The 26697-nt window shown below is 31.8% G+C and overlaps 1 protein-coding gene and 1 pseudogene across 1 annotated transcript; one reads left to right on the top strand and one right to left on the bottom strand.

Annotated features, from left to right (window-relative positions):
- The first annotated feature begins 13270 nt into the window (after positions 1-13270).
- On the top strand, positions 13271-15965 carry LOC114737633 (coiled-coil-helix-coiled-coil-helix domain-containing protein 10, mitochondrial-like). Its single transcript, XM_028925584.1, has 5 exons — positions 13271-13429; positions 14234-14293; positions 14563-14646; positions 14744-14919; positions 15453-15965. Exons 1-5 carry the CDS (start codon positions 13408-13410, stop codon positions 15549-15551), a joined length of 441 nt encoding a protein of 146 aa, XP_028781417.1. The 5' UTR covers positions 13271-13407; the 3' UTR covers positions 15552-15965.
- A 3297-nt stretch (positions 15966-19262) lies between these two features.
- On the bottom strand, positions 19263-26458 carry LOC114737634 (gamma-glutamyl peptidase 5-like; annotated as a pseudogene).
- Positions 26459-26697: the final 239 nt, after the last annotated feature.

Raw genomic sequence — 26697 nt, 5'->3', positions numbered from 1 at the left:
TATGTATAAAATATTCCTAATTATTGTCTTAGAAATTCAAGATTTATACACAAATATGCATAATTTTCACATTTAATCAGATTTTTCTAATTATTGTATACTTTGTCATCCCTAATCAATTTTTGTAGTAGTTTCTAATTTCAAGATAACTATAAAGAATTTCAAAATATTTCTAATTATTGTCTTAGAAATTTAAGATATTAATTTTCTTTTTTATACTTTACCATCCTTTTATTTATCTTAAACATACATAAAATATTTCTAATTATTGTATTAAAAATTCAAGACATATACACAAATATACGCATAATTTTTACATTTAATCAGATTTTTCTAATTATTATATACTTCGTTGTCCGTAATCAATTTTCCAACTAGTTTCTAATTTCAAGATAACTATAAAGAATTTCAAAATATTTCTATTTATTATGTCATAAATTCAAAATAATGATTCTCTTTTTATACTTTACCGTCCTTTTATATTACTTATTTTAAATATACATATTTATAATATACTATTACTCCAAGACACAAATGAGAATAGGGATATATGTATATATAGATATGTTAGTGATTATATATAATACTCTAGGTCAGTTTGAGTACTTATGTTAAACAAGCTAACCCAACCTACTGGATATATACATCAAGCATGTAGGCAAATTGGACTAGGTTGACTTAGTTATTGTGTTTATTGTTTAGTCCTAAAGTACATGGCACCATTATTGATTCAATGAAAACAAGCTAATAATTAAATATGTTGTTAAATAAGTTATCAATTAGATAAAAGTTCAACATATCTTTACATTTTCCACATATCTCTATTGTATCTAACTAACTAAAACTTACTCCATGATGATGTAGGAAGAGAAAGAGAAGCAACCCAACAAAAAAGATATTCATATCTTAACAAGACAATATAATCATATCAAATTCTTAGGAACTATATTCATATCTTTTAATTTAACTTCATAAGTTCAAAAAATATTTCACGTCAAAAACTTGCTCCAACAATGAGATTGATTAACCTTTATTTTCTTATGAAAAATATGTATCAATCATCATATTTTTATATATTACATAAATTATTCAAATATTATAAGAAAATTAAAAATTACATAAATTTTGCTAGCAAAAAAAAAATCATAAATTTTGCGTTAGCAACACAATTAGCAACGGATTTCTGACGAAATTTAGCCACAGATATTTTTTCCGTCAGAAATTCTGTCGCAAAGTTGGAATAGGCTAACCCCACCTCTTCTACAAATTACCCACGGATTTGCGATGGATTTGCGACGGAATTGCGATGGAATTGCGACGGAAATTCCGTCGCTAATTTTTCCGATGGACTTGCCACGGAATTTAGCGACGGAAACATTCCGTCCCAAATTCCTTCAGTATTCGTCATTTAGCGACAGAATTCTGACGGAATTTAGCCACGGAAATTTTTTCCGTCAGAAATTCCGTCGCAAAGTTGGAATAGGCTAACCCCACCTCTTTTGCAAATTACCCACAGATTTGCGACGGAAATTCCGTCGCTAATTTTTCTAAAGGAATTGCGACGGACTTGCCACGGAATTTAGCAACGGAAACATTCCGTCTCAAATTCCGTCAGTATTCGTCATTTAGCGATGGAATTTGCGACGGAATTATTCCATCGCTAAATTCCGTGGCAAGTCCGTCGCAATTCCGTCAGAAATTAGCGACGGAATTTCATTCCGTTGCTAATTCCGTCGCTAATCCGCTGTTTTTTTGTAGTGAGTTTAGTAATGATATTTTAGTTTAATTATGTCGTTTTTTATTCTATGTAAAATTTTTTACTATTTGATCATTGATATATGTATATATATATTCTATTCATATACGCGAAGATTTTTATTAGCTATGTGAAAAAAATATTTAATTGCAAACCTTATATTCTCTTTTGATATACAGAGTATGCATCAAAAGGAGTGGTTTCTTTCAAAGGAGATGTATATAGCTATGGTATCATGCTAATAGAGATGTTTACAAGGAAGAAACCAACTGATGAAATGTTTATTGAAGATTTTGATTTGAAAGATTGGGTTAGCAAATCAACACCACACTCAATTATCAATATTCTTGATGTCAATTTGCTACATGAAGGAAATCCAAATGTCAGCAATATATTACCACATATATCATCAATTTTTGAGTTAGCATTAAGTTGTTGCACTGAATTACCTGAAGGACGAATTATGATGACTGATGTTGTGGTCTCATTGAAAAAGACAAGGTCATATTTATGTAAAATGTTAGAGATGCACCCCTGGTTAAATAATCTTTCTATGAAAGTTTTAGTTACTGTTTCTTTTATCCTTTGGTTTATTTTGTTATGAAACATGTTGTTTCTTAAACGGCAATAATTTATATGTCTGTTATATTAATATATGAAGTCTCCATGTTTTTATGTCTTGATTTATTTTCCCTTTTCTCACATTTTATTCCTTACAATTGTATTTTTCTATTTAAATTTTATTTCATTCATTTTTTTCCATTTAAGAAAAAGAATTATAATTCGAAACGTTGAATAAATTTACGAGATAAATTATACAGTTTAAAACGATTTTCTATTTTTTGTAAGGAACGAGCAAATGTGAGCATTATATTTTGTAATTTTTTGGGTTTCAGAGAGTATAGATCATTCGAATTATAAAGTTTTTGAAGAATGGAATCCCTCTCCTTCCATGACAACGGTTACTGGGCTTATTTTTTATGTCTTATTTTTTTCTCATTCATGCAAGCATTCAAAACTTGAGAAATGAAAAAAAAAAACATTAACATCAATTCAATTAAACATGAGGAGTCTCAGTTTGCTGCTCTAACTAGCATCAGTTACTGATACAACAACGAAGAGTTTGTGGAGCATAGATAGCTAGAGCTTGGGGGGATGTTTTATTGTTTTCCTCATTAATCTTTTCTTGTCCGTCAAGCTTAAGAATAGAGCAAGAGTTTTGTATGGGGAATTTTAGCTTGTCTATTAGGGTTAAAGTGCAATTCTATCCCTGGGAGTTTTCATTTAGGAGCTGTGGATATCTAGAAATTCTTCTAGGAGCAATGCCGCGCCGGAAAAAATGTAGCAATGTTGCTCCACTCTTTAAAAGGGTTAATTTTGACCATTGAATTTGACTTACATCCCATGTGGCACTGCCACGTCAACACTCTATTTCCACGTAGCCCTTCCTTCCCCCCCCCCTCTCTCTCTCTCTCGATGAACCACCAATTACCTCTCATTCTTGATTCTTCTCACACCCATGCCACGCTTCCCTCCTCGGGCTTCCCTATCAATCTCTCTCGCCTTTTTGTTGATTCCCACCTCCCCACAGCAAACTCGGCTTCTTCTTAAATGAAATCGACATGCTGATGCCACACGAAAGGAAAGACGTGGATGATGATGAAAGAGGAGTTATCTATCAAAAGAGAAGAATTATTCTCTGAAGATAAACTTCTCGCCATGTTCAAGCTTCAACAAACTCCTCAGCCTGCTGCTGTTTACTCGCTGTTCTACCACTTTGATATGCCCAAAGAAAAGGACCATTTTCCTATTGACATCTCAGGCCTGTCAATATTTGCTGTGCCCAATATTTGTATATATAACGCACGCATTGAATGAATACTCTGCCTTCAGGCTTGGGTGTTATTTTCCAGATTCATAATTATGTTTCAAAATGAATCAAGAGTGAGCCAATCAAGTTACAGTAGGCGGGAGTCAGACGTGGAGGGGCGAGAAAGAAGGACAGGGGAGCCTAAGGAGGAAAGCAAGGTGGGGACGTGAGCAATGAATCAAGACTGAGAGGCAATCGAGCGGTGCTTCATCAGAAGAGAGAGATAGGAGGGGGGTAAAAGGAAGGGACTATGCGGAAATAGAGTACTGATGGTGTCACATATGGGAAATAATTCAAATTTAACAGCTAAAATTTATCTTTTCAAATGGTGGGCAGCATTGTTACATTTTTTACCCTTCTGAAATGACATTGCTCTTAAAAAACTTCCAAATATCCATAGCTCAGAAGAGAAAGAAACAATAGGGCGGTGGTTCATCAGAAGAGAGAAAGGGGAGAGAGGGAAAAAAGGAAGGGACTATGCGGAAATAGAGTGCTGATGTGGCAGTGCTACGTGGGACATAAGTCAAATTTAATAGTCAAAATTAAGAAAAAATTATAATATATATAAGGTCCCATATAAGAGAATTAAATAGAAAAAATGTCCCTTAAAATCATTGAATTATTCTGAAGTCCTAAAGAACCTCATTGTAAAAAAATTTATTTGTTTAATTATTAAATTACCCTTATGTTTTTTTTAAATATATATCGACAATTAAAAGAGCGGTCGTTAATAACTTATGGTGTAATGATTAACAATTATCACAGTAAGTATTAACAACAAATTTTCTTAGCTCATCATAAATGGTAATGCATAAGTTGTCAATATTTGCTGCAATAGTTGTTAATCCTTATATTTTAAATTGTTGATGACTACTCTTTCAGTTATCAATGCATACTTTAAAGAAAAGATAAGGGCAATTTGATAATAAACAAATGGATTCTCTTGTAATAAGGTCCTTTGGAATTTCAGAATAATTTGATGATTTCAAGAGACATTTTTGTATTTAATTCTCTTAGATGGGACTTGTTGCAATTTTCCCTCAAAATTATTCCTTTTAAATGATGGCACAACATTACTACATTTTTACCCTTCCAAGACGACATTGCTGCTAAAAAAAACTTTCAAATACTCACAGCTTCTGAGCAAAAATTATCAAGGTAAAATTGCACCTTAATCCTTGTATATTATACCAATTTAGTACAATACATATTGTACCTAAAAATTTTAGTATTTATTTTAGTTGATGTATAATAGCCATCCGAGTGTTTAAAGGATTCATCATTACTATATAAACATGTAATGGGTCTATCTAAAGTAATTTAATTAAGCTATTTTTAATGTAAGCAACAAGTCTAATAATTTGCAACACAATCTATTTCAACAGCCTCTTGATAGATACCACACATAGGACTACTCAGATATTATTATCATCAAAATAAGGTTGTTGGGCGTATTCGGAAGGGCCCTGGAGCGCCTCCGGTGTAGTACTCAGTCATTTCTTATTGAGCCAAGACTAAGGGCCTGTTGGGCAAATACCTGACACCATGGTTTCAGGACCTAAACCACGATTTGGGTAAAAAATTTGCCAAATAAGGGAAAAAATCAGTAAATCATGGTTTTTGGATTTAAAATAATGGTTTGAAAAAAAATGAATCTATTCTACTTCTGGCTCAAATTGAAGAGTATGCTTGTACCTATCAGAGTAGATCCTAACGGTAATATGATTTTAACATCCCTCAATTATTTTTCTATAAACATATTTAATTTTATATTTTACAAATATATATACACATATTAATTATTTATTAATTACATTATCTTATATATTATTAATTATGTTGGTAAAAATTATATTATTAACAATTTTATTCCTTCAAATTAAAATATATTATAAAATCTATTTTTTATGTAATTATCATATTAACTTATATCCTTTTTAGTAATTTGCACATATAAAAAGTATATCTGATAACAATTATTCCAATACTCTCACTTTATGAGAATTACTTTTTCACAAAATCTATTTTTTACAAAATCTATTATCCCAAAATATATTCTCTAGAAACTATTCTCCAAACTATGATTTGGTTTCATCCAAACAAATTTTTAATAAAAAAGCATTTTTAGACCCCAAACCACCAAAACTATCCAAACAGGCTAATTTTTTGAAAAACTTAAACCTTGATTTTGAGAAAAGCGAAAAAATTTCGCTTCTCAGATAACAACCAGTACCGGGATAATTATTATGATTGTCAGGAGGCTTGAAACTTCAGAATGGCCAAACGGTCAAACCTCAAGATGGATGGGGTCGCTAACATGTAGACAAATAATGAGGGAGTATGGAAGAATATTTCCAACTTTCAAAACTAGATAATCTATCAGCATTTTATGTTTATAATAATATTTTTTATTGGAAAAAATATTCATTTTTCTAAAACTGCATTTATTTTGATATTTTATAAGTATATATACACACTAGCAATTAATTAATTATACTTTTTATATATCACTTATTTTGTTGGTAAAAGAAATTACTAGAAAATTTATTATTTCAACTGAAAATGTAAATTATAATATATCTTTTATGTAATTATGAATTAACTTATGTACTTTTTGATAATTTGTATCTAAAAAAAATATTTTTGATAATAACTATCCAAACACTTTCATTTTATTAAGATCACTTTTTTCTTAGAAGCTATCTTTCCAAACAATCATGGTTTGGAGAATAACTTTTACTAAAAAAATTGATTTTGAAAATAGATTTTGAAAGAAGTTTGAATTTATCCAAACACCCCCTAATAATTATTCTTTTTGGTTCCACCCATCCTACTTCCTCTGCTTACTATTATAAAGCACTGCTAACTAATTCACACATAAAACATAAAATAATTAAAAGTATTAAGTTTTTCATAAAATTTAAATGATTTTCCATACTACCCTTATAATCATCATATTAATTTTTGGGGTAAAATATGCTAACCACTCTTCTGCTTTACCTAGATTACAGAAATATCCCCTCTATTTTGAAAACAGATATAGACCTCCTTTAAAATTAAAGTATATATTACACAAACCTTCCGTATATATTTGGGATTCCATTTCCAAGTTTGACTGCTGAGCTTTTATTTTGGCTAAAATACCCCTATTCACATTAGAATTATTCAAATATTTATATTTATTTTTATGCCAAACATTTATATTTGTTAAAAACTATTTTTTATACAACAAAAAATTATTTTAATACATCTGTTTTCAAACCTCTAATATGTTATAGGATTTATTAATTTCGATTATATTGTAAAATTTTATAATTTTAGTTTTTCATCACATCCATTCAAATCTATTTATTTAGTTTTTTTTAGATCGCTAAAGAATATTTTAAATGCAATTTTCATCATACAATATAAATGACGTAAGTTTGAGAGATTATATAAATACCGTAATTTAATATTTACAATTTTCAAACAAAATTCTCATTACAAACATTTATAAACATATTTGCTTACTTATAAATTTATTTAAAAAAATTAATCAAATCTATAAGGTCTAAATTAATTAATTTATTTAAGTTTTTGTCCAAAAAAATTTAAAAAATAAATATTTGATTAAATAAAAACGAGAAGAAAAAATTTGCAAAACTCATCCAAAAAAATTTTAGTCAAAATTAAAGATTTAGTATAATCAAGAGTAAATCAACAATATACTTTTTAATTAAAAGATTATTTTCTCAGAATATTCTTAACGGAATTAATGGTTTGAACTCAACTATGTGTTTTCAAAATAGAGGAAAGATTTATGTAATTAAGCTAATATATAGGGAAGGTTAGAGTATTTTACTCTAATTTTTATTCTTTAACTACCCTTATTAAATATGAGCATATAAATAAAAATTTAATACTCATTAAAATTGTCATATGATCTTATAAAAATATCAAAATTTTCTTCTAAAAGGGAGTGATAACGGTGTAGTTGTTTTCATTAAATTAGTTCTGCATATCTAATATTAAGGGGGAAAAAACAGAAAAATGACACCTGAATATGAAGCCCTATTTGATCACTTAAATAATAAAAATTTCTCTTTGAACACATATGACCAAAGTAGGATTTTAAAGTTTGCTAAAAAAACCAAATTACCCTTTAATTTTTTTTCAAAGAAAACCATTAGGTACCCTCACCTATCGGCTGGTCACCGAAGCTCCAATAACGGCAATGGCCACTAGAGTATAGGTGGACACCAGTCGTTGGAGCTTCAACAGCTGCAGCTATTTTTTTGGAAATTTTTTTAAGTCTAGTAATGTCATTAACAAGTTTTTTTAAGTTATTAACAAGTTTGATAACAATTTTCAAGGAAATTCAAAAAGTAACATTTTTATGACTTTAGTAATATGATTAACAAGTCATGTAATAATATTAACAATTCTTATAACGTCACAAACAACTCTCATAACAAGTCATGTAATGATATTAATAACTCTCATAACTATAATGATTGCTTAATAAACGGGAAAAATTTGTTGTATGATCTTTATAGGGAGCTAATATTAAAAACATCAATCTTGAGTAGAAAATTTTGTTAATAGCATTATTAGAGTTATTAACATCGTTACATAACTTGTTAATCATATTACTAAAATTGTAAAAATAACACTTTTAGAATTTTCTGGAAAACTTATTATTAATTGTTATACCGAACTTGTTAATAACACTAAAAAATTTATTAACCTCCTTAAAAGACTTGAAAAATTCCCTATTTATGATACCATGAATAATCTTTTTAAGTGCAAAAAGCTCTCAAATCACATGGTTATTGTTGTTATGAGAGTTGTTAATATAGTTACATGACTTGTTAATCGCGTTAGTGAAATTATAAAAATACTACTTTTTGAATTTCTTGAAAAACCTGTTATTAACTGCTATATTTAACTTATTAATAGCTTTAAAGAACTTGTTAATCACATTACTCGACTTAAAACAAATCCTCAAAAAAATGTTGCTGGCCTTCAGAACTTCGACGACCGGTTATTGGCCAGTTAGCAATCACTTAAACTTCGGCAGCCGCCACTGTTATCAGGGCTTCGATGATCGCCTGGCTAGTAAGGGTGCTTGATATTTTTCTTTTAAATAAAGGACAATTAGGTCTTTTCAGCAAATTTCAAAATCTCAATTTAATCATGTGCCCAAAAAATTTTTTTCATGATTTAGGTGATTAAATAAGGATTTCAATATTCAAGTGTCATTATAACACCTGACTTTCTATATGTTAATAGGGTGATTTTAATGTCTGTGAATTACTAAACGCTAGGTTTCTGACGTGGAAAAATGGGATAAGTTTTTTTTATCGTTTCAAAACATAAATCATTTGAAAATAAAATTCCAATCTAGGAATTGAACTTGTAAATACATTGGAATTCATTAATTAAATAACTCGAACTTTCAGATTATCTGACAAGTGATTCATAGCAGATTTTGCCTCCAACTTATATTAATAACACCTACAAGGATTTCAAATTGTGAAATTTCATAATATTATGTTAAAATATAGTAACCATCTCGGTCAACGACATTTACCTATGCCCAGCAGTGCTCTCCTCTTTATAGAGGATACAAAATAATATTTACATAAAGCAAGTACTAGTTACTTGCCCACATAACATATATAAATATTAACTTATCAAAATATTTTATTATATATATACAAAATATAGTAGGTATCCCTGCCCTTTAACTAGACCAACCTTTTCTTATACAATTTTCTTTCTCATCGAGCTATTTGCCTTTGCTCCATGTCATGAAAATGAGGGTGAGATTCTAAAGAATATCCATAGTAGTAATTTCCATCAAACCAATGTGCAGAGTATATAAAACACGCAAAACAAGCCAATGTGAAATAAAACCTTACAAACTAATACAATTAAACATTTATACACAATGACATATAGACAAGTTAAATAAATAATGCATAAATAATTGGTAGATACTGCACTATGTCTATCAACTACATGTGACCATAGCTAAATAATTCATGCAAAGAATTAAGGTTGCATGTTCTCATGCTTTAAAATAGCAATATGGTACAAACAGACATACAATAATCATATACAAGTGTAAGATAGGAAAAAACTACTACTTGGGTCTCCCTGCTCCCAAATCAAACCTGATTTCCTTCTTTTTATGCTGTGTCCTTGGTGGGTTTATGCAAATGTTCAAACCTATCACATATGTAAGGGTAGGTTACCATTTGATCCAACTACAGTCCATGAAATTGAACACCTTTCTTTAATTCCCAATTTCTTTATTCTCTAGCCTTACTTAATGATTGATCATCTCTAGTAAAAAATATTAACTTAACTATTACATTTAAGGATAATTGTTGTGTCCCATTCATTATGCCGATTTCACTTTTATGAAGTGATTGGTCGTCATGGAAAATAAAAAGTAAATATATATATTTATATATCAATGTCCACAAATCACTTTACAATACTTAACCACTCGCACTCAATACATGCATACATGTATATGTTTACAAGCCCAATTACTTGATTTTTAATCAAGTAAGTTTAATCTTAATGACCCTTGGACATTTATTCTCAAGCATTTGAATCCAAACTAATCAAACTCCAACTATTGATTAATAAGTTTTGCCATTACTAGCAAGCTTTGGCCGACAGACATATGTGTATTTAACTCTAATTATTTAGACTTAGTTCAATGAAATTTAATTTTACCTTTTGATTTAAATTAATCAATTCAACTATTACTTGACAAGCTTGCCCGATTCACACATGTATGTTCAACTTGAATTAATCATTCTTCAATTATCCTCAACATTCTGGGCAACTCGATCTTTTGGTTCTAGAATTATTCTCAGATTTGAGAATTGTGGTCAAATAATCATTCTAGTATCCTCAAGTTAGATAGCACCATAGAAAGACCTTTAGTCACTCACCATTAACCTCAGGCTTATTCTCCAGAAAAAGAGATTAAAACAATGTCTTAACAGTGCATATTCCAACAGTTTTAAATACTTGCTTAAGATTCCAAGTTTTGACGAATGAGTTCCTCATCAAGAATCAATTAATCTTCATTTAAAAGCCTCTATCTGAGTCTACGTAAATTTTCAGCAATACTACAACCAGTTGACACTTTCCTAAATATTTGATATTGCTTTGAGCTATCACATACTTAATCTGGAAATATTTTCCTGATTTATAATTATGTGTTCCCAAATTTAAATTTAGCATCCTTAATATTCCTTCCTTATGCCAATTCTACATTATTACTAGTCATACACTTCTAGATGTCCTTATACCCTCAAATTTGGACGGCTCTCGATAAGCTTCTCTTCTTCTTCTTCTTTTCTTTTCTTTTCTTTTTTTTTTTTTAAATTTCCTAGCTTCGATAATAATACACAGATTATCAGTTTAGTATCTCCAAGTATGACTTAATCATTTATCCTAGATATTCAGCATTTGAGAACACAAAACAATAGACTCCAATCAGATTTTTGGTTCCCACCAAATTCAACAATTTCTTGTCTTATTAAAATCCCAGATTTTGGCATCACTTTTCCATTTTCAGACCCAAAAAATTCTGTCCATCTTAATATAGAATAAGGCACTGAAACTGAAAACATAATCAGCCCGCACACCAACAAATATACATCCACTTGGTTCAACCGTTTTTTTTCCTCCTTGAATTCAACGGACTACCTCCCCTATGCAATAATCCTAGATTCAATAGTACACACTCATGACATGTATATATTTATATACAATACTTCATTCTTCTCTTTCTAATTCCATAAAACCCAAAGCCATTATCAAGAACAAAATGGAACACAGATCAACAACAAACTCATTATTTGAATACTTCATAAACCAAGTCATCTTCCTTTGACAGATAGATTTTAATCACCTCCGTTTCGAAGGCCCCAAACCAGAGAAAATCAAGCAAAACAAACACCCAACTAACCAAACACTTCCCCAAGTGTGTGTGTCTATATATATCAATTTAAATCCCCAGCACTGCACACCCAAACTTTCTCTTCATTTTCTCATTAAACCAGAGCCATTTCCCTAAGCCATTAACCCCTGTTTCGGACACTAAGAACCAGAGAAGAAGAGCAACATCCAACAACAAAATCAACATGCAACTCCACATTTCATCTACACAAACTTTAATCTACCCTCTTCTAGGATTATTTCACTTGTTCCATGACTTTCTCTCACTAGAGCCAAATTTATTATCATCATCAATTCCTCGTACGGCCACCAATCGAAGAAAATGAAGGTGGAAGAAGGTGCGAGGGAGTCACCTCAGTCAGAATCAAGTGTTGCATGTAAGAGATTCTCCTCCGATAAGCTTCCTCCGGTCACCCTCTTCCTCTTGGTCTCTCATGTTTTCTCTCGATTCTCTCTCTGTTTTTCAGAGTTTCAGATGGGAAAATGAAGAGGAAGAAGGCGTGATGGCAGGATATTAAGGTCTGCATGTGGTCGCTACTGCATACCGTTCATGACCCCACACTTAATGGTTCTTATTTATTACTCAGGGCTAAGGATAACTTGAAGATGTTAACTTTTATCCTCTCTTTTCTCAGCGGTGTTCTATTTTTTTTAGGTTGCCCGCCCAGTTCACCGGAGTTTTGTTCCTACTACATCTGGATCCGACTCGGGTCGTGCACTTGGCTATGGTGGGTGAGTCTTCCAACAAGAATTTCTACATACGCTGAGACTCGAACTTGAAATCTCGTTTAAGCAATACCAAGCCGCTTACCACTTGGACCAACCCTTGTTGGTAGCGGTCTTCTATTTTGATACTTCTACTTTGTATTTAGATTGATTTGCAATAATATTCCCCCTTTCATTCAGAAAAAAAATTAAGGTATGCGTGTGGAAAGTACCAATTTGCCCTTCTATGTTTTACTTGTTTTCACTTTCATCCTTTCTCAAAATTTCTGAAATCCCGGAATAAATCCAGAAATTTCTATAATTTTTCGTGTGGATTTTTCTTCTCCATTAACTTCTTTGACCTATAAAATAATTTTTATAAAAATTTTGAGTCAAAAATCAACTCCTAACTATTTTTCCTAAATTTTTCAATAAAATAGACCTTAATTTTTCTATAATTTTTCGTGTGGATTTTTCTTCTCCATTAACTCTTTGACCTATAAAATAATTTTTATAAAAATTTTGAGTCAAAAATCAACTCCTAACTATTTTTCCTAAATTTTTCAATAAAATAGACCTTAATTTTAGAAATTAATAGTTAGCTCATTTTAAAGATTTTATGTCTCAAATAACTTCTTTACCTCGTAAAATAATTATCCTAAAATGTGTAGCTTAAATATAAATCTCTAACTATTTTTTCTTAAATTTTCTAGGGAAATAGGCCATTTTTCTCCAAAAATTAACTTTAAAATTATTTCTAAGTTTTTATTTTCTTATCATAAAATAAAATGCAAATACTCCAATTTATGCACATGCATCCAATTTGTTTTGCCGATCACAACCCAACTGAAAATTGACCACGTCATTGACCTAATATCAACCAATCATATACTTACACGTTAACACAGTCTGAATGGTTCTGGAACTCTTTTTTGGGCCCTAAAATCTCGACTCCGCAACTCATAATTTTATTGTGGGGCTGGCTATAAATTTTCCGTTCCAAGCGTTTGTTGGTGTGTATTTCTGCAGCAGCATATTCCGTGATTCCTCCTCAGATTTCTTTGTCTGTCAATCTGCTCTTCCGCCGCCTCAACCGCATACTCTAACCATGCCTCGCCGCAGCTCCAGTGGTAACTGGCTGCCCTCTAATCGATTTATATTTCGTGTTCATCTTCTGGACATTCGTCTATTGGGAATCTATAGGATTAGCTCTTCGATGATATCTAGGGCTTTTTCAATTTTCCTGTTTCGTTGTCGAAGAAATTTGAGATTTTTAGGGTTCGACGTTTTTCGCTTGAAAGGTTTTGTTGTTGATGAACTCTAGACGTTTATGCTTTTGCTGAAGCGTTAGTTCCGTCTTTTCCAAAAAATGGGAAATCGTTTACTGTTTCCAGGGAGGTATTTTTCTTTAACCCATTAATTTTAATACAGTGATGCATATGCTCTCTCATTTCTGGTGATGCGTGTTGCGTAAGTCGATGATTATTTAAGCAAGATTTTTATGGGGTGTTGGCAAAAGCTTAGGTTGCCCCTTTATTGAGAATACTTTGACCCTAATCGGATTTTTATCCTGACTTTGTCTTTTGTGTTTATTATGGTTTCAACTCTGCGGTCTGTGATGTTGCAAACGGCAGTGTTTTCTTGGAACATTTCTTTTAGTGTCATTTGTGGTTATTATGGTTTCAACTCTGCTTTCTGTGATGTTGCAAGCGGCTATGTTTTCGTAGAACATTTCTTTTAAGGAAACATTTGAAATGTAAGCTAGGTCCTCTGTCATCCAAGCGTTTGCTGCTATTATATTATGATTATTTATTTATTTTGCCTTGGTTAAAAGCTTCTGAATGACTGAACTAACTAATCAATAATTTGTGTATATTGCGCTGAGAGGTCATAGTTTAGCTGTGTGATCCTTTATGATATGATTATCGTTGCAGGAAGATCTTCTCGCTCAGCACCTCGTCCAGCAGCGGCTCGTAATCCCCCACCTCAGCCAGGTAAATAAGAATATGATGCAATAAATGGTTAAAATGTCAAATTTTTTTCGGTTTCAGTTCACAAAGTTAAGCTGTGAACCATGCTTCTAATGTACGTTCCGAAAAGATTAACTGTTTTGACAACAAAGTTAAGCTGTTCTTAAATCTAAATAATGATGAAGGTCTAATGTGCCTTCTAAAGAGTTTCGTTGTGACATGGTATTAATATTACTCAGCCAGAAACTTATGTGGTTTAATTTTTGTCTAACCTTGGTTATGTCTTACTGCAGCTCACCATGCTCCTCCCCCAGCTCCCGCTCAGAGTGGCAGTGGTGGCTCTCTGCTTGGTGGCATTGGTTCAACCATTGCTCAGGGTACTTTAGTGAATATGATTATTTCATTTTAACGTATGGGATGAGACCTGTGAAAACATATTTCTTTGTGCTTAATGGATGGGAAAAATTGTTGTAGGCATGGCTTTTGGAACTGGCAGTGCAGTAGCGCACAGGGCTGTGGATGCCGTGATGGGTCCCCGAACTATTCAACATGAAACAGTTGTCTCTGAGGGTGCCGCTGCAGCCCCTGCACCAACAGCAAACAGTCTTGGTAGCGATGCCTGTGGTGTTCACACAAAGGCCTTCCAAGATGTATGCATTTCTTTCCTGTTCTGGCTATCTGAGTTATGACCCTTAAATCAAACCTTAACTTGCGCAAGTGAACAACTCTTTACAGGATGGATTTCTCTCAAATTCACCCATTCTTTTAATGTTTCGAATGCTATATGCTTTGATATGTCCATTAGTATTGAAATATCTTAAGCAACAGAAAATAATAACTATCTGATTAACATTCTACGAGACATGCGAGATCTTTGTGAAAGGTTCTTAGTCTTTAGCAGTTCCTCATGTCAGATGCGTTTCAAATGTTTGTTGCATGATTGTGCTTTCCATGCTTTGCATGAATTTCATGTGACTGCACCAGTATGGCGTCATCACGTATATCATATATCTTTCACGTTTCAGTTTGTTTTACTGAATAACTGGACTAGTGTGATTATTTCATTGGCTTCACAATCTATTTTTAAGCCAAACATGTTTGAATCTTATTGTTCCTGCTGTTGATTAATTATTTCATCTCTAATATTTGCTGACATTAGAGATGTGTGATTATTTTCTTGCAGTGCCTGAACAGCTACGGGAATGACATTAGCAAGTGCCAATTCTACATGGACATGCTAGCAGAGTGCAGGAAGAACTCTGGAGCCTCATTGAGTGCTTGAGTTATTTTCCCTCTGCTCTTACCCTTCTGCAATGAGTCATCTCCGCCATGAGTCAGCATCAGTGTCACTGTCCTAGACTGTCTCTGATGGTTAAGACTATTCCATATGTGGTTGTCGGCTTTACTTAAATAAAGCCTTTTATGGAGGAAGATGGAAAGAAGACTTTTTGCATGAACCATCAGTATTCATTCATTGCTATTATGATCTTTGGATATCGTAATTGGTCTATTTGGTCTGCTTTATATGTGGATCTGTTTGATGGTTGTCATGTTGAACTTGAGCGAAACAAGTTTCTCTGTTTAACGATATTAATCGTGGGAAACTGACATTGAAACAATTCTGATTTCCCTATCTATACAGTGCTGAAAAGGATTGACGATAGATGGAGCTGTCATGGGCTCTTTCGTTTGAATAGTGTTTTCTGAGCTCATTTTGATTGCCCCTCTAATTCTGCCAACTAAATAAGCTTCATTCGTGTAACAGGATGGTTTAGCAAATCACACTGACACCCTTGGAGCTCAATTCCTTTCTAATATTCCAGTTTAGTCCAACTAGGACAGTTTTACCTTTGAAGAGATTCAAACAGCCGCTGTTTGAGTGTAAAAAACATGTCATCCTTTTTATGAAGGGAGTGTGATGCTCACGCAGCTTCCTGAGGAAATGTTTTGATTATGTTGTCAGCTTTATGTTTGGAAAGAATACTACTAATTTTTTTTTTTTTTACGACTTTTGGATGCTTTATCTGGTCTCTATTTTCCTCCCACTTTTTCCTCCATAGACATTCAAGCTTCACTTGCACGTTGCACAGGTCTTGGGAAGTGTATCAGGCTGAGCTAGCTTACGTTCTGTTTCCTTCTGCTGCAGCCACTGTAGCCCAAGTGAGCCGCCATCTCCATTCTTAGTTGCCATACATGCAGGGTCAATATCTCCAGGGAATTTTGTGCCTTTCCCCCTAATTAGGAGCAAACATGAGAACTTGGTAATACGCTGAGAGAGCACGGAATGTTTCTAACCACCATCCTTAACAACGGCCTAAATATTGCCCTTCATATTCTGCATGTCTGCTAGTTGCCGTTCACCCACAAACACACTTGTACATCTTCTGCGAGATTTTTTTAACATTAAGAGGCAGGTCTCATCGAAGTTTATTCATCAGCATCGTCTTCATAATTTCACACTTCCTCCTGTTAGCTCTTAACAAAAACTTGGGCATTTTCTATGCATTTGCCTCTGCATTGCTGCAGCCACTAACGGCTTGACGGTCATAAGTGTGATTGGGTCCACAATCTCTTATTTATTAAGAGAGTTTTTAGGACATTAGAGTACAATTTTTTTTTTTTTGCTAGGGCATAGGTATCCTCTTATGGGAAGCAATTCTATTTGAGGCACTGTCAGGCACTAAATGTAGGCATTTCTCCCAATAGGGATTCAAATCTTGATTCGCTACTTTGTGAGGGACTAGTCTCTTCCGTTAGATCCAACCCCGTTAGTATTACAATGTCATTTTAGTTATAACATAAATGTTCCTTAATATGTTGGCGCATACCTTTGAGTAAGCTTTTAGGCCTTACCATTTCAGGGGAATCAATCTTCAAAACAAGAACTAACGGACCTGACCTGCAACAGACATCACTTGTTGCAGCATCCATAAAGTCTCTCACTAATGTCATAGCCACTGCTACCCAACTTCAGGCATCCACTTCAATTTTCTCATAAACATATCTACATCTTGCTTTCCATATCCCCCAGCCAATACTGCTTTCTATTAATAAAGAAGATATATAAAATTAAGAAAATGAGAAAAATGTTCAAGTAATTGCACACCCGAGAAAAGACAAATGCCAAAATAGATTAAAGAGATCAAATGACAACATCAAGAGAGGTTAATAACATTCAACTTGTTTGGTAGAAGTAGGATTAAAGGCCAACCTATTAATCTACATTACTTGTTTCGTTTTTACCCATGAAAAATATTCAGTAATTTTTAAAACCTAAATATAATACATACAAATCATATAACCCACTTTAAACCTATATAAATATAAATATATATATATATATATATATTACATTAGTAGGAGAACTTGAAGTTCCAAGTAAAGAACATAATTATTAAGAAGTCTTTGGACAATAAAAAAGCCAGCAATAACAAGTTCTTAGATAGTAAATAATAACTACTCACTTGTCTTGTTGGTATTTTTTTTTGGGACCTCATTGTAATTCTCCCTGCATAACTTTGCATTATTTTATCATAAGGTTTAAGTTCAATTTAACTCCAAAAGTTTTCGTGTAGGAAATATAAGTATCTGGAAGATTTTTTGGATTAATATTATTTTGAAAGTATTAAGAAAAGAGTAAAGTCACCTTAACCGTTAAAAAAGTTAAAATTGATTGGTTAAAAATTAATTTTTAATATCCAGAAGCGATATTACTCATCTTTTATTATTTTTGAAGTAATATTGATCCAAAAAATTTTTGAACACTCACAACTCCTACATAAAAAATTTTGATGGCAAAATTACACCTTAACATTTTATCATAAGCAACATTCGACAAAGATAACATGTTCATGTTCATCCATACCACATGTGGATATTATAAATCAAATTTTCACAAATATGATAACAATCATAATCATGTCATTTGAATCTATCATTCATCAATCATTTAAAAATAGTAATATTTAAATCAAATATGGAATTAGAAATGAGATTAATCCTTGATTTTTTCTTATCATCTTCATCATTTGCATTCTGCAACAAAAAATAAAATGAATACATTATTGAATATAATTATAGACATAAATCTTTTATCATGCATAATACAAAGTGAAACGTAATCACAAGAGCAAGTCTTTGAACTGTATAGATATGAGAAATCATCTTCGGATGTTATCCCTGATTTTAAAATGCTTGAATCCAACCAAATATTACTTGATTTAAAAAATATCAAGTATATGAAGTTCTTTAGGTACCAAACTTTGAATTACAAATCAAAAGGCAAGGAAAACTTGCCTTCCTCCTACATCTTATTGGAAATTAAGCAATGACAAGAATTATGCCGTGGTTGAAGCCTTTTTTCCCCAACTACATAATTATAAAAATAAAAATATTATTTTCTTTTTCTATAATATAAATATGAATTTAAATTAATATATATTATATTTTAGTAAAAAGAATTAATTTTAACAACTTTTTTATTTCAGATATTGATATATGTTTAAAATAAGAAAGTATCCACGTAATTTTAACACAGTTTAACAAAATAATATATTTTATTTTAATATGGAAGGTGTGATTCCTTGGCCTCAAGTCCTCAAGTAGCTAATTTATTTTATAATAAAAATCATAGTAAACACTAAAATCAATATGACTTTTGTTTTCTTTATATTTACATAATTTGTTACCCTTTATTTCCTTTTTCCCCTGACTAATTTCTCTTGTTGGCCTCTATAGTACTCAACCGGTCAAAGAGTTCACACAAGAATTTTTTTTTTTTTTAAAGAAGGCGTGTTTCCCAGTGCTCCTTTAATGGAGATTTAAGCATCTACCTAATTGAAAATTTTTCTTTTCCTTGTAATTATTTTTGCATATTTCTAAAATTAGTGCATTCTATCGCCATCTGAAAAAAAAAAAAATCAATAGACTAGGCATACTTTTCTCCTATAAGTGGAATTTAACTGATTAATGAGAAGGAAAATGGAGTAAACCCTTACACATAACCCTCTTCTATCCCCATTGCTTTCTTATTCCTCCACTCTCTTTTCTTCCTAAACCCAACTTCTTTCAATACAAAACCTCTCTCTCTCTCACTGCATTGTCATAATCTACCCTTGAGAAAGTTGATGCAGAGTCTTCTCCATGCCTCCTTATCCGGCTCCCTCAAAGCCAGACTCGCCGCCGCCTCAGCCGCATAAGCTTCCTGTGACCATCACAAATCAAACACCGATAATGGGTGAGAGTTATTATTAGTGCACATAACACAAGTTTCTACCTGAAATACCAGAAGATTACAGATAGAGAGAACAGGACGAAGAGGTTCATAGGTACGCACACCCACACACATATAACGATAATAAGCCCTGTTCACTGTTCACTAAGTGAGCTCGGCTACATGGACACCATTTTGGGATGTCATAAGCTACTCCATCTGTCCCGCTTAATTTTCTACCACTTCTCAAATGTTTTTTTTTTCCCTTGTTTCTTTTGTTTTTCTTTTTTGGTGATGTTTTTTCTTGTCTTTTTTAATCATCAGATTCTATATAAAATGAAATGAATGACATTTTAATAACTTACGAGCAAAAAAATAATAATACAGTTTTAAATTTTATTTTTTTCTTTGAGAAATCATTAAAAAAAATACAAAACTGCATTTTTTTTTTGCTTAAAAGATATCAAAATATCACTTTTTCCATTTTATATATAACCTAATGGTTAAAGGAAACCAAAAAAAAATTTAGAAAGTGAAGAAAAATTAAGCGATAGTTGAGAAGGAACACTGGACGCCCCAAATCCCACCATTTCATGCTATCAGCAACTAATAAATCTTTAGATATACACATACCATGATGAAATTGCGTTGGATGAGTCGATCGATGAGGTGAAGAAGAATGTCTTTGGTGTACTCAGGGTGGCCTTGAATTCCCATGATGTGATCTCCATACCTAAACATCTCAATTCCTGTTTTCTCCGACCACGCAATCACCTCCGCCTTTGCTGGCAGCTCTCTCATCTAACTTTTTAAATGGCATAAGCTAAATCATTAAGTAATTAAGCACGTAGGCTTTCTCACTGACAACTAAATATATATATCTATATAATACTCCTCTGGTCCTATTTAAAAGGCAAAAAGATAAGATATTTTTTAGTCCTATTTACAGAGTACTGAGAAAATTTTTTTATATAGATGTACAATTTTACCCTTCATTTATTATTGTGTTGGCTTTGTTTACATGAGGTATAATGTATATTAAATAGGAATAAAGTTAGAAAGTTATTAAATTTTAAATGAGAATTAATAAAGTCTAAGGTTTTTTTTAATCTTTGTGAAATGTATTAGAAATGAATTATAAATAAGACCAGAAGAAAAGTATATATATTCTGTGTGTGTTTCTCCATGGTTGATTAGCAAATAGGCATTTAAGTGGGATTATGAGGAGGTAGATAAGTGGGTCAAAAGTGACGTACGAGAATATGTGTTTAATGATTTTAGATAATTCAACCTATTAGAGTCGTCGCTTTTAGGAAAGGGACACACCTCGTCACGATGGCATTCTATTATGGAGAGCCTTGAAGGCAGCTTGAGAGAAGACAGGGCCAGTGATGAAGATGATGACAACGTCACCGTTCTGACACCGATGTCCCAACCTGTGGGAGATCGAGTCACCTTCCCTCCTAGTGCTCGGCCAAGTATCTGATCAAAACCCAACCCCAATTTTCATCAGAATCCTTTTTCAACAAAGTCATATTCGGCTCTTTAATTAAAGAAAAAGGATCTGTATGCTATCCCTCTTCTGCATCATATACATACAAATGTATACACATTCTACATCAGTCCTTGATCTAAGATCCAGTTGATTACTTTAGGAAAATTAAGAAAATTATCAAATTACTTAATTATAGCATATATTACCTGATCTCTCTAAAATACTTATGCGGATCATTAGATTATATATTAATTTATAAGTAAGGCAAATTAGTTTCCATAAAAAATATTAATAATTTAAAGTAATTTAGTAAATTTCTTAATTTTTTCAAATTAATCAATTAGATGTTATATTAAAGACTGGAGTGAATAGTCCCAAAGTACTATATAAGCCACCTGAATATGTATGCGTGTGTGAATGATCAGTGATCTATGACTATCACAATTGGCAAACATTATCTCATGGGTCAGAAAAATGCATAATTTCATCCAACTCAGCAAATTCAACTTTACTAAACACAAAAAGGAAACATGGATTATAGTGGTAAGGTTATATCATTATTGCTATTATTATGCGGTAGGGAATCTATCATAGTGACCAGAGTCCCCCTCAACTAACGGGGAAGACACCTATCCAAAGTTCGAACAATACAAAAAACTTAACTAGTAAACAATCATCCTCATTTACCAAATAAAACCTAGCGGTTCTTGTGGCCATAAAAGAGATAGCTACTGATAAATTATTAGCGGACATAAAATAAGTCCATCAAAATCTATCTATTTGTGTTTTAATTTCTTGGATTGAGTGAAGTCAATTCCCGTCCCCAGATTTGGTAAGAGGTGTTAGATTTGAAGTGTTTCTGCCATATATATTTCTCTGATGAAAGGTTTATTATATTACATGCTTTGAGAAGTCTGCAACTTCACTTGGAGTCGAAAACCATGGGCATAAACAAGCAATAAGAAAAACCAAAGCAAAGAGATAAGCACATCGGAATGAAAAGTCACATAAAAGGTGTTACACACAGTGAGAAAAAAAATGAGTTGAAATGTTTGTGACTCATAAATAATGTAACTTTGTGTTAAAGTTTATAAATTATTTTTAAATATACAATTTATAATGAAACGTACTCCATCTACTCCTAAATGAGTTTGTTTTGATCCTAAATACAAGACCTCAATTTTCTACATCTCTTAAATTTAAATTTTTTTTCCCTAAATTCTATTAATCGAATGGGCATATTAAGAGAATTTTTTTTAATTAAGGGAGTAGTACCTAATGAAAATGATTAAAATGGTACTATATAGTTGAAGAAAACCAATATATATATATTTTTCATAAATAACTAATATAAGCAATTCTCTTAATTTCTTCTTGTATTTATATTTTTTTTTTTGCCAAACTTGTATTTATATTTAAGATCGAACAAATTTTACTTATATTTATAAGCCTGACTCATTCCCCATATCATATATACAACAGATGAGACACCTAGGACAACCATTTCTATGATGAAACTAATCTATTTCATTATTGGGGATGGTCGAGACAGATCAGATCCCACCTTATGCCACTCCACGGGACATGAATAGACATGCAAGGTATAATGTTCTTTTTCGATTTGGTGTCAACCAATGTGTGGCAGTGATACAATCACAAGATATGAACTTAATAATAATTTGTATGAGCAAGGACGGCCACATGCCACGTCATGAATGAAACCAACGGCTAAGATATAACCAATTCCTCACATGCCAAGTGGTTGTCATGTTTGACAACACATCACGTGATTGCACATACCGAATACACGCAATCCTTAGTTGTCTTCACTCGCAAACAACATAAGGTCACACAAAGTCATTGCATTTTCCACACTCCTTTTATGCATTGAGCCCCTCGCTCTATACACTCTTTTTAACTAAATCACAAGAATTAAGGTGTAAAGTTACTCTATTTCCTAAAAAGAAAGAATTCCATCTTAAAATTATTAAATCCTAAATCAATTTTGATAACACTTTAATATATTTTGATAATATTAAACTTGTAAATAACACATTTTTATAAAAATTTCTTATTTAAAATTTAGTAATCCTAAACGTTTTTTTTTTGGATTCTTCCTTCTATAAACACTTGAAAATAAATTAAATTGGAGTATGATTGATAATGCATCATAAATACTAAATTATGATGTGAAATGAACCTTATATTAAGAATAGATGAGACTTGAGAGTATCAAATAGTTGAGATTTAAGATATAAAAATATTTGGTTTAAATTATTTTAAGTAATTTTATGCTACGAAAAGTAAATATCTGAAATGGATTTTTTTCCCTCGCAAGGTGTAAAATGCTGGTTGTTTTAATGACTTCCAAACACCCACTAGTTGTTTTGGACATTTTGGTTGAGATTTTATTAATAGTAATATTATTATTTACATAATGTCATTCATTTTTACTTGTGATATCAAAGTTTTGTAATTGATTCAAAGTATATTCAAACTAAAAAATAAATTTTGAAAAATATGTAACATGCTCTTCTTCAACTTTTGAACCACTTGCAAATGTAAATAAATCAATACTAACTTTTGCATTCTAAGGGGGGAAAACCAGATTATTAGATTACTTTATCTATTTTTCTTTCGATTTTTTTTTGTGCTAAAATATAGGTATCCTTCTATTAGAAGTAATCCTATTCGAGACATTATCGGACACTAAATGTGAGTACCTCTCCTAGCGGAGATTCAAATCTTAGTTCGTCACGTTATGAGACACTGATCCCTTCCGCTAAACCCAACCTCGTTGATATTTTTCTTTTGACTTCATTTCTTCATATCAGTTCAAATTTTATCATCATTAGCATAGAAAACTCCTATCTGCTTCAATGACTCCAAACACTTTCAATTCAAAACATCAAAAGAAAATCAGAAACTCCGAGTGAGAGATAAGAAAAATCTTGGTAAAGAGTGTGAAACTTGAAAGATAAGTTTTTATAATATTCGCAAATGTTAAAACAAAACTTCTGTATTTTGCCTCACTATCAACGTCCCCTCCAAAACATTCTTGTTATTGTTGGGTCCCCTGATGGGGATAGCGACCACAAACATTCCATTATGATTAAAAACTCCGTAAAAAAGTCATTTTGAGAGGGATATTCTAATTAAATTTGCTCAAATTTGATTAGATAATAATTTACCCTTACGTACACTATATTAGATGGATATTTGTATAAAAAAAGGTAATAAAAATAACTATAATTTATATAGTTTATTCATTCTCAATATCATTTTCTTTCTCAGATCTATCAGAAAAAATTGCAATCAACGCTTCAAAGTTAACTGTCCTTCGGAGTAATTTATATAACTAAATATTAATATATGTAAAAATACTTAAATTATTATTTTACTATTTTTTTAAAAAAAAATTGTTCATGAATCTAATCTTATCCATGTTGATTAAAATAAATAATAAACTTTATTTCCTCCATATACTTGTATATTTACCATAAATCCGACAGAAGGCATCGCATGTCTGAATCGCATGTGACATAAATTATTTGCTAAGAGGGAAAGGGGGGGCAAAAAAAAGAATAAAACAAAATTGACACCAGCAAAGAATCTCGAATGGATTCAGGTAGATTCTCTTTTTTTTTTTTGAAGAATTAATTATTTTAATTTTAAAAAACAATAAATATACTTTATGTCAAATATTACCATAACATGTCACAGTATACCATATCATCGAGACTCCATCAATCCAGTTTCAAATCAGAAACATATATCATCACCGTCTAATAGTAGTGAGAAAAGAGTTACCAATTTATTTTTTTTTTAAAAAAAGTCAAAGCCCTTTATCTCAACACCATTACCCAATTGGTTAATATTGTGATCTAATGGTTAATATTTCTCAATTAAAACTCAATTAAAAAACTTAATTGAGGGGATCCAAATCCTAATTGTATTGGGTTTGTTACACACTAGTTGAATGATAATGCGTGGGATTGAATGAACCTATAATTCGTTTATTAATACAAATAATGTTTTGAACTTTTAAGTTATGCACTAGCCCTTTAATCTTTGAAGTTATATGTATAAATCATGTTCGCAAATTCTAAATTATGAACCAAGAGCTTGTCCCCATTTATGTAGGAAAAACTTCACATAAAAGTATAACCCCAAGTTGTTGTGTTCATTAGGGTAAGAATAGAAGCACCATGCACAAAGAATTTAAGTTAAACTACATTATTCAGAGTTTACAAATAGTTTCTTTTGCTTGTATGCTAGGTATTATAACATGTTTACAGTTTACCGGCAAAAAAAAAAAAGTATTATAACGTGTTTAAAATTAAATTAAAATTAACAAATTATTCAATGCACTTCTGAAAAGACACGGTGATTTGTGCATTTTGTTTTATATTTCACCAAAATCATCAATATCAACGAATATAAAATATCAATTTGTTAAAAAAATGTTAATATAATTTTTTTGTTTTTCATTTTAATTTTGAATCCTCAAGTTTTAAATTAAAATGATTAAAACTTACATGATTTTTTAAAATTTTGTTAAATTATAGGGTTAATACAAATTTTAGTTTTTCAGATTTATTCTTATTTTGATTTTGGTCTCTCAAATTTCAAACCATAAGTTTTGGTCTCTTAAATTTTCTTTCATATAAAACATTAGCCCTATAATCCTAAAAAAAAAAATTGGACCATTTTGTCCCTTGAGGTATTAAAATCTATTGTTTAAAACTTGAAGGATCAGAATCAAAATAAGGGTAAATTTAAAGGATTAAAATTTGTATTAATCCTAGATTATGCTAATAAATAAACGGATCATAAAATTCAAAAACAAAAGTGAACATTCAACATATATATAAATTAACTAAACAAGCAGGAAAAAGGAATTAAAAAAGAAAAACGTGTAAAATTTAACGAAACAAAAACGTACTGGCTTCACCAAAAAATAAATTATTAAATAAATAAATAAACATACCTGGTGGCCGAAGCAAACGCCCAGAACTTTCTTCCTCAGAGAATCCAATTTCTTAAGGAATGTCAGTAGCTCTCTCACCCAGGCGTCGTTCCCATGTGCGTCATTGCAACTTCCGGTGATGACAAATCCGTCGTATAGCTCCACCTCCTCATCCGGCGGATATTCCCCACGCGCCACCCTCTACACGTCCCACCTCTCCCCCTCCTCCGCCAGCAGTCTCACAAATACTCCATAATACCCGCCGTACCTCTTCCTCACATACTCTGATTCCTCCGCGCACATCAACACCGCATATCGGCGCTCCGTCATCGGCAATCGATTCCTTTCCGATCTCTCTCTTCCACTCCGATTCGCAGATAGCAGAGCTGACAGCTCAATCGTCCTCTTCCTCCTCTTTCGTCGTCTGCTTCTGAGTGATTCTCCTCCTCTCTCTGAGATTTTAGAGAGAGAAAGTGGAGGACGAGCGAGGGATTTTGGAAGAGAGGGAATGGAGTAAAAATGGAAACGCAATGTTGCTCTGATGGAATGAACCTCTAGAATTTTAGAGCTTTTAAAGGATTTAAGTTACCAAAAGGGACGGGTCTTTTGTTTTTATTACGAAAAAGCCCTTCTGTGTTAGCTGGTCCAGTTCGCCAAAAGTCACCCTCCCATGATTTTTCCTTCTTTTTTGTTTTAAAGCTATAACCAACTCACACTTCAAATTTAATTCTAATGAATAAGTGTCTTTGCCC

Source organism: Neltuma alba, unplaced genomic scaffold (genome assembly GCF_004799145.2).
Source record: "Neltuma alba isolate B1F8T4 unplaced genomic scaffold, ASM479914v2 tig00013471_pilon, whole genome shotgun sequence".
NCBI classification, from domain to species: Eukaryota; Viridiplantae; Streptophyta; class Magnoliopsida; order Fabales; family Fabaceae; genus Neltuma; species Neltuma alba.
The sequence above is the reverse complement of the archived record's forward strand: the minus strand, read 5'-3'. Positions and strand labels throughout refer to the sequence as shown.